We start from the raw sequence: 9,424 nt of genomic DNA on the forward strand, positions 1-9,424 counted from the left end.
AAAATTTTCGTGTTTTATAAAAATATTTTTTTGGTTACGAATTGCTAAAATGTCCTCATTCAAGAACTCTGATTTTTTTTTTTTTAAATCGGTTTTTGTTTTTAGTATATTCATTTTACGTACGGAGATGATTTGTCAGTCTATAGGATAATTAGTATAGGATATATTATGTGATAACTTATATTTAAATAATTGTGATGTACAATATTTTACTTGATTTCGTAAACAAATTAATTTCATATGCTCATAAAAATTTTTCTATATTGACGCTGGAATTTTTTTTATAGTTATTTGAAGAAAAAGTTATGGATAACTTTTTGTTGTGTTTTTTTAACCTTAGATATAAATTATTACAAAAATTTTATAAATTTTCAACTTCAAAATGCCTTGCAAATGTTCGCAATTTTGATATATTTTGTAAACATTTGAACTTTTAATGCTTATAAGCAAAAAATGTGACTAACGATTTTTGATTTTTTTTTTTACTACCATAAGAATAACTTATAATAAACCTTAAATTAAATTTTAAAGATTTTTTGAAAGCCGAATTTGTTTTATCTATATTTTAAGAAAAAAATTCCCGTTTTTCCGTTACTTTTCAAGGTTTTTCCTGACGCTTTTGAAAACTACTGCACAGCATATTTTACTTTTGACCACAAAGTACCAACTAGATTTAATTTCCTTTTCAAAGAGGGGCTGAAGCATAGGCGCAACTAGGGTTAAAATTATGGGGGGGCTACAGCCCTCCTAACAAACCTATGAACTTAAAATATCCCATGGGGTGCCATCCCCCCCTAGTCCATAAATACCATCATAAAAATGGTATACTCTACTCAACATTTTATAGCAACCACTAGTAATTAGTATCTTACTAGTTTCTTAAAAATGTAATATTAATTATTATTATAACTAAATTTGTTTACCTCTAATATGAGAGTAAGAAAAAAGAAAACAAGTCAACTTTTTATAGTAGGTAACATTTTAATAAATTAACGGTATTTTTCTATTGTTAGCACTTGAAAAATCGTTTAAAATGTCTTCACTGTTAATATTGTTTGATATGTCTCTCTCAATATGAATGATAGATAAATTTGAAAACCGTTCTTGTATCATAGTAGACCGTAACCATGTTTTGACTCGCCTCATCGCAGAAAATGACCTTTCACAAGTTGCACTACTTATTGGCAAAGTATATGCAACACCAAGGAGTTTGTATAGATTTGGAAAAGTAGCTTCATTTATGATACTTTTCATTTGCTCTGGATCACCTAATACCTGATCTTGATACACAGTTTGAAAAGCATTTTTTGCAACAGTCATTTCCGCCATTAATGTATCAGTATCAATTTGAAACAGATCCTATAATACAGTAGTAAAAAAATATAAATTAAAGCATATAATCATAATATTCATTGTTTAGAGATTTTATTGAAAGATGATGTATTCTTACTTTATAATGGTTAATGAATAATTTGCTTTCTTTAAAATCAAGCAGAAAAAAATTGTCGACGGACTGAGCAAGCTCTAAACTTTGATCAGAAAAACGACGAATAAGATTTTCTATAACAGAATCAAGCACAGCATAATATTTGATTCGCCAAAATGCTTCATTTGTTACTTGAGCAGAAACTTCTTGTTGAGCACTAGTTGTAGAAGTTACATAAAAATTTGACAAACGTGTACTTTCAACTCTTCTTCTTTTCGACCCAAGACCTAAAATTAGAATGAATATAAATTACTAATTATAACATTGATATTTTTACAATTAGAAAGTAATATAATTTGAAAAAATACAAATTAGTTATTACCAATTGTAGGTTTCTCAATCGAAACTTGATGCTTTTTGGCAAATTCATTTATTTGATTCCAAATAACCAAAAATTTATCATCATTTCGATAATCTTTTAGACTTTGTATTACAGAATGAATTATTTGAGCTGCTTGTCCTAGAGTGGCGGTTTTTGTGCCATACAATGTGTATAGATTGCATATGGATACTTTTCTTGAATTTTTTTTTGAACACCACCATGTTTCCCAGACATAACACTTGCTCCGTCATATGATTGAGCAATTATGGGAACATCAATTAAGTTATATTTTTTGAGAAAACAAACAATTGCTGATGTCAACGATTCTGAATTTTGATTTTCAGAAACATTGATGAAACCCAAAAAACGTTCAAAGATTTGAAAATGATTGGTATATCGAACGCACAATGCCATTTGTTCTTCTTTAAAACTTCTAAAAAGATATATTTTATTATAAAAAATATGAGCTAATAACATTAGGTAGTTAGTAACTCAGGTATGGTTTATTACCTGGCTTCATCACACATTATAGAAAAAAAACCACATTTCTTTATATCAGTGCTTATAGTTGAAATTACATTATCTGCGCATAGTTGAACAATTTGATTTTGAATTGCCCAACTTGTATAATTAATAGGTGTTTCATATTTTTTGAAAAAGTCTGTGTTATGTTTAGCTATTAATTTACATGTTTCTAAAAAATTACCTGAAAATTACAAAAACTTTTATATTTTACCAATATTATAATATTGTTTAATTTTGAAAAATAATAATTATAGTATGTATGTTTATTAAATGTTTTACATATTTTTAATAAGATACATACATATTTTTTATATATACCTTGATTAGTAGACAGTTCTTTTTCATCATGACCGCGGAAAGCTAGACCTTGTCTAGATAAATATAATACAATATCTATTAATATTTTCAAATATTCACGGTTTATAGAAATTTGTTCTCGGTTTGCAGTTTCTAAGCTAGTGTGAACAGAACCTGACTTTTTTGTTTGTTTAAGAGCAAACCATTTTGCTGAACATACCAAATGGTGATTAGAACTGCCATGAAGTTGTAATTTTGATTTTGATCCTTTCCCTTTAGAGCCACTAAGCTGTAAATAAAAATAATTAATGTCTATATTTACCTACTAATAACTGTTCACAAATGACTAGGCTATATACAAATATATAATACAGTATGAAAAAATGTACACTCTATTACACCACCTATGTAAAAATAAAAAGTTTAAAAGCATCAGATTTTTAGAAATATTCTCCTATGTAATCTTTTACACATTTCAAAATTAATACAATAATAAACTTAGTTAAAAACAGTTTAAAATTTACCTTTTTCCAATTGTTGAATCCTATTTTGACAAATGTATCCTCTGAAGTCTCATTACCAAATATACGGCACACATAACAATAAATTGCATTACTCTCGATACTGTACTCAATCCATGGAAAGTGATCATACCATGAAGCACTAAAACTTCTGTTTTGAGTTCCATGTTTGGTTTTTGGATACACCTAAACAAAATTTAAAATTTAAGTGTCAGGTAGCAACATAATTGAATAATAATGCATTTTATTACAAGTCTTAAGTTAACAAAGTACTTACCAAAATGGCAAAATACTATTATGATTTAAGCAAAAGGGAAGTAGGTTCATAGGTACTCATTTATTATAAAAAATATTTACATACCTACACCTAAAGGTTTTTGTTGCTATATACCTATTTTATATTAAAATAGTTAGGCTATTTATGATAAATGTTGTAGGTATTTATATATTAAGGCATTAATGACATGCAAAAATAACAAAAAAAAAATAGAAGTTAAATATACACAATTTTTAAAATTATTTAATAATGAATAACTTACCTGTAATATTGGTCGGTATGGCCCGGTGTGAATATCACCTAAATCATTAGGGCTATTCGGCTGTATTTTCTGTGCTATTACGGGCTCTTCAGCTTCTACTATGGAAGTTTCTTTGACCACTACGGGCACTACGCATTCATCATTTTTTTTTTTATTAATATTGAAAATATTAAAAACTTTATTGTTCATCTTAATATCGTATAGCAATAAATTCACAAAACTAATAAGAAATAAGTAATAACAATAACTGAAAAATACAGAGGCGTAACGTTTTATAATTGTAAATATTCTTCAATATTCCAACCTCAATTACAAGACAGATGACAGTACGACAAAGCTTATCAATGCAATCCTAAATATCACAAAATAATATAAAACCCACAGTCCCTGTCTAAAAATAGATATTTTTCACTCAATATATTTTATCAAACATAATCGTTATCTCTTATCTATTTTACTTGAAAACTTTTCGAGATTTAAAATATTCATTTCTTTTTTTCCAAGTGACAAAATACAATTTTACGTGTAATATTTAAAATTAATAAAGGATATTTTTGGGGGGGCTAAACCATAGCCAGGGGGGACTAAGCCCCCCCTAGCCCACCCCTAGTTGCGCCACTGGGCTGAAGTCAAAAATCAAAGCACTATTACTACTCTAAAACACGATGACTGATGAAAGACACAAAAATAAAAATAATAAAAACATTCATATACGTACATAAACATAATACGACATATTATTTTGAATTTTTTGCATATTTTTCAATAATTTTATCGTTTAGTGTATATAATAGGTAATCTATTTTTCAGCAATTACAATAAATTTTTGTTACCAAATTTCGATAGGTAATGAAAACATTTTCTTAGGTTTAGTATCAGAGAATACCAAGGTATTCAATTTAAATATTTGATAGACAAAAACATTTTTGGAAAAATGGTGGAAGACAAATTTTTTAAATTATGGGGTTGGTTTACGGCGTGTTGGGGCTAATGTTGGGGATATTCTTCGTTGCAATAGTTATATTAACTATACTTGTAGACACATTTTTGTATCAAACTTTTTGGCAAGACTTTTTTCTAGTATTACCTACCCATATAATTTAATACTTCGGTCTCATAAACACAGCTATAGGTACTCGTACATTAAAAATCAAGAGTTTGATGTGTTGGAAATAAAAAACTTTCAGTGTCATAAAAAAAAAAACAATAATTATCCGAATTTGTAGCATGAAATGGTTTAAAACCATCAAAATTAATAATGTATGTATTTATTTATATGAATGAATGTAGTGATTAATATATTGATTTGTTTAATTTGTATGTACATTTATTATATTTATAACTATAAATTAAATTGTAATTATATTTTATTCATAACGTTATATTAATCGATGGCAATAATTTATAAATTATTAGTATTATTAAATTGTTACTGATAGTTTTTTAAATAATAACTATATGTTGTAAAATAGCTTTTATAGTTTAGTTTAAGTATTTCCATACATATTTAGGGAACAGAAACTTCAATCAATAATACGATAAATAATATAGTAAAATTAGTTTATAAACGTGCAAGCGAGCGCGCGCTTATCAAATTCAAATTTCAAATTATGCCAGTAATATAAATACAAAATAGCATTGACGCGAAACGTTCTAGACGGCGGTCCGTGAAATAATAATGTGCCGCTCCTGAGACTATTGCGCGTAGCCCCTCTTTGGTGAAAGTGGGCGTGGTTACGAGTGACTGCCGCGGCGGCGATATGTAATTCAACGCCATCTCTTGAGCGTTGTATACGTTTCACTTTTACCAGAACGGCCTCTTAATGCTATCGCCCATGAAAATTTCGTAAAACAATCGATGACGCATAGAATATATTTAAAACCTTTATTTTTTTTTGAATATGGTTTCATTTCAACCAGATCGGCTTGCCATAGATCATTTTCCCGTAAACATTAACTATACGTCTTGTATAATTTTTTCTAGCAGGTTTGTGTAGTTCGAGCGTAATATCCCGCTTAGCCATTTGGAATATGTTTTATTAACCCGGCTTCACGTAATTCTTCGAAAGTCGAAAATATTTCGTTGGAAACACCTGTATTACCGGCAGCTTTTGACGCTAAAAGTAATCGTAAGCGATCGACTAACTCGTTGGGGTCGTTCTAGTATACTAAATTATGTTTCTGTAATTGCTTAGATAGTCCACTACTAGATGGAAATAATGTATAGATTATTTCTGAGTATTTATTTCCACCTTTTTAATTTTTTTTTCCGTCTGACGATAAATGAGCCGATGTTTGAATTAATATAGATTTATATGTTTTTAAATCGTTTTCAGTGTATAATTTTGGAGCTTTCGAAAATATTAAACTACAAAGACCTTGTGTTAATGGGTATGAGGTATCTTCGATAATTATTGTATTTCCGATAAGTAACCCTAGTATAGTAACGATAATTTACATGTTATTATAGGTAATAATGCGTAAAAATTACGCATATTTGTTTTCAGTTACATAATTACCATATTATAAGAATTTAACACTTGTTAAATCTTGTATATACTTTTTTTATTAAATGTATTCAGTTAACATCACATCAACAAATATAAACATATTTTTCAAACAAAATAAAACAAATAAAATGAAATAAAATTCTTTGTTTTGTACTTATTTGTAGAACTTAACATAATAGTACATATATAAAACTTCATAATGACAAAGTAATAAAAATAAAAACTTCCTATTAACGTACTTAACTATAAAAAAGATTTTTTTCTTAACAGTCTAGACACTTTTTTATTTGATGCTCTCCACAAATTGGTCTCTGGCATTCAATGCAGTATGTGGTTGTAAGTCGTCTTTTTTTATAAGAACAATAATCGCAATACTTTCGAGGACCGTGTTGGGGTTTGTCGTTGATTGCTACTTGCTTTTCTTCTAACGCATCTTGGATGTTAGTTCTAAGTTCTCTATTGATTTTTGGAAAACTTAATCTATGTCGTTGCCATTCGTTAGTTAATTCTTTGTGTAAAGATAGCATAAATTGTAGTCTAGACATTGGTTTTTCATCGTTTTTATTTTTATTATAAAAGTTATGAATGTAAATAACATACGCATTGACATTAGCTATATTTAACATATTATAAAAAAAACATAAAGGCCAACGTTTGGTTTTGCGGCTGCAGTTCATATTGTTAGTCATCTGGTCAAATGAATCCACCCCACCTTTGGTAGCATTATAGTTCAACACTATCTCGGGTTTTTTTGTAATTGGATCAATCGATGAATCATAATGTGCCGATGAAATCAATGTCACAAGTTTACTTTGATTTGGTTTGTAAGAAACAACTGTAAAATCTTCATGAAATAGAAAAAGCGATGTATCGGAAGTTCTATTTTGAAATTTAATATCAGTGAACTGAGTTGGAAGTTCTCTTTTGTTTTTTTTAATTGTTCCTATAACCGTAAGTTTATCGTCATGTAAAAGTGATTGAATAAGTGGTATATTGCAAAACCAATTGTCCATTGTAAGGTTACGATTAGAACCTTTAATAGATTTAACTAAATTTTTAACATAGAAGTCAGCTGCAACTTGTCCGTTTGGTACAGTTCCTTTACCCAAGTACGGAATCGAATCAATGACATACTTAGTTGCATTGTCGCACATCATAACAATTTTAATTCCGTATCTTGTGGGTTTTGAAGGGATATACATTCTGAAAGGACATCGTCCTCTAAAGCCAACCAACTGTTCATCAATTGTGACATAACTACTAGGCTTGTAATTATTATTATTCTGGTATTTAATAATTTATTATGGGGGTTTGTTAAGGAAAAATGTTAAATTTAATTTATTTGATTGAATTAAATTGGTTTTTATGGGGTTTTTTGATGAATTTATGGTTTTTTGAATAAATTTTAAGGAAATTTATGGTTTTTAATAATTTATTATGGTGGTTTGTTAAGGAAAAATGTTAAATTTAATTTATTAGTTGGATTTAAATCGGTTATTATGGGGGATTGTTAAGGAATTATTGTTATTTTTAAGGATTTTTATTTAAATTTTAAGGAAACTTCTAGTTTTTAATAATTTATAATGGGGGTTAGTATGGAAAAATGTTAAATTTAATTTATTTGATGGATTTAAATCGGTTTTTATGGGTTTTTTTAATGAATTAATGTTTTTTTTTATAAATTTTAAGGAAATTTATGGTTTTTAATAATTTATTATGGGAATTTGTTAGGGGAAAATGTTAAATTTAATTTATTTGATGGATTTAAATTGGTTTTTATGGGGTTTTTGATGAATTAATGGTAATTTTAATAAATTTTAAGTAAATATCTGGTTTTTAATAATTTATTATGGGGGTTTGTTAAGGAAAAATGTTAAATTTAATTTATTTGATGGATTTAAATTGGTTTTTATGGGGTTTTTTGATGAATTAATGGTTTTTTTAATAAATTTTAAGAAAATTAATGGTTTTTAATAATTTATTATGGGGGTTTGTTAAGGAAAAATGTTAAATTTAATTTATTTGATGGATTTAAATCGGTTTTTATGGGGTTTTTTAATGAATTAATGTTTTTTTTTATAAATTTTATGGAAATTTATGGTTTTTAATAATTTATTATGGGAATTTGTTAGGGGAAAATGTTAAATTTAATTTATTTGATGGATTTAAATCGGTTATTATGGGGGATTGTTAAGGAATTATTGTTATTTTTAAGGATTTTTATTAAATTTTAAGGAAACTTCTAGTTTTTAATAATTTATAATGGGGGTTAGTATGAAAAATGTTAAATTTAAATTATTTGATGATTTAAATCGGTTATTATGGGGTTTTTTGATGAAGTAATGGTAATTTTAATAAATTTTAAGTAAATTTCTGGTTTTTAATAATTTATTATGGGGGTTTGTTAAGGAAAAATGTTAAATTTAATTTATTTGATGGATTTAAATTGGTTTTTATGGGGTTTTTTGATGAATTTATGGTTTTTTTAATAAATTTTAAGGAAATTTATGGTTTTTAATAATTTATTATAGTGGTTTGTTAAGGAAAAATGTTAAATTAAATTTATTTGATGGATTTAAATTGGTTTTTATGGGGTTTTTTTGATGAAGTAATGGTTTTTCTAATAAATTTTAAGGAAATTTATGGTTTTTAATAATTTATTATGGGAATTTGTTAAGGAAAAATGTTAAATTTAATTTATTAGTTGGATTTAAATCGGTTATTATGGGGAATTGTTAAGGAATAATTGTTATTTTTAAGGATTTTTATTAAATTTTAAGGAAACTTCTAGTTTTTAATAATTTATAATGGGGGTTAGTATGGAAAAATGTTAAATTTAATTTATTTGATGGATTTAAATTGGTTTTTATGGGGTTTTTTGATGAATTAATGGTTTTTTTAATATATTTTAAGAAAATTTATGGGTTTTTAATAATTTATTATGGGGGTTTGTTAAGGAAAAATGTTTAATTTAATTTATTTGATGGATTTAAATTGGTTTTTATGGGGTTTTTTGATGAATTTATGGTTTTTTGAATAAATTTTAAGAAAATTTATGGTTTTTAATAATTTATTATGGGGGTTTGTTAAGGAAAAATGTTAAATTTAATTTATTTGATGGATTTAAATTGGTTTTTATGGGGTTTTTTGATGAAGTAATGGTTTTTCTAATAAATTTTAAGGAAATTTATGGTTTTTAATAATTTATTATGGGGGTTTGTTAA

General features: G+C 26.7%; 3 protein-coding genes across 3 annotated transcripts; all 3 read right to left on the minus strand.

The window, feature by feature from the left end:
* Nucleotides 1–713: 713 nt before the first annotated feature.
* LOC132925551 (uncharacterized) lies at nucleotides 714–1,947 on the minus strand (the record flags this gene model as incomplete). Its single annotated transcript, XM_060989941.1, has 3 exons — nucleotides 714–1,359; nucleotides 1,451–1,713; nucleotides 1,809–1,947. Coding segments are annotated over 3 exons (780 nt in total), but the record flags the coding sequence as incomplete, so codon positions are not given.
* On the minus strand, nucleotides 1,947–4,170 carry LOC132925552 (zinc finger MYM-type protein 1-like). Its single transcript, XM_060989942.1, has 5 exons — nucleotides 3,691–4,170; nucleotides 3,155–3,337; nucleotides 2,652–2,919; nucleotides 2,319–2,514; nucleotides 1,947–2,241 (listed from the first exon to the last, which is right to left on the minus strand). The coding sequence occupies exons 1-5, from the start codon at nucleotides 3,877–3,879 to the stop codon at nucleotides 1,947–1,949; spliced, it is 1,131 nt and encodes a 376-aa protein (XP_060845925.1). The 5' UTR covers nucleotides 3,880–4,170.
* Nucleotides 4,171–6,463: 2,293 nt separating this feature from the next.
* LOC132925553 (piggyBac transposable element-derived protein 4-like) lies at nucleotides 6,464–7,402 on the minus strand. Its single transcript, XM_060989943.1, has one exon. It carries the CDS (start codon nucleotides 7,400–7,402, stop codon nucleotides 6,464–6,466), a length of 939 nt encoding a protein of 312 aa, XP_060845926.1.
* Nucleotides 7,403–9,424: the final 2,022 nt, after the last annotated feature.

This window comes from Rhopalosiphum padi, chromosome 3, assembly GCF_020882245.1.
Source record: "Rhopalosiphum padi isolate XX-2018 chromosome 3, ASM2088224v1, whole genome shotgun sequence".
Lineage (NCBI taxonomy): Eukaryota > Metazoa > Arthropoda > Insecta > Hemiptera > Aphididae > Rhopalosiphum > Rhopalosiphum padi.

What these genes read in the sequence shown, in the direction of transcription:
- LOC132925553 (XM_060989943.1), bottom strand. Translation starts at nt 7,402, where the DNA reads ATGTATATCCCTTCAAAACCCACAAGATACGGAATTAAAATTGTTATG.
- LOC132925552 (XM_060989942.1), bottom strand. Translation starts at nt 3,879, where the DNA reads ATGAACAATAAAGTTTTTAATATTTTCAATATTAATAAAAAAAAAAAT. An exon ending in CATACCGACCAATATTACAG is followed by an intron (nt 3,338 to 3,690) that starts GTAAGTTATTCA and finishes AATTTTGTTTAG; the next exon opens with GTGTATCCAAAAACCAAACA. An exon ending in GATTCAACAATTGGAAAAAG is followed by an intron (nt 2,920 to 3,154) that starts GTAAATTTTAAA and finishes TTTTATTTACAG; the next exon opens with CTTAGTGGCTCTAAAGGGAA.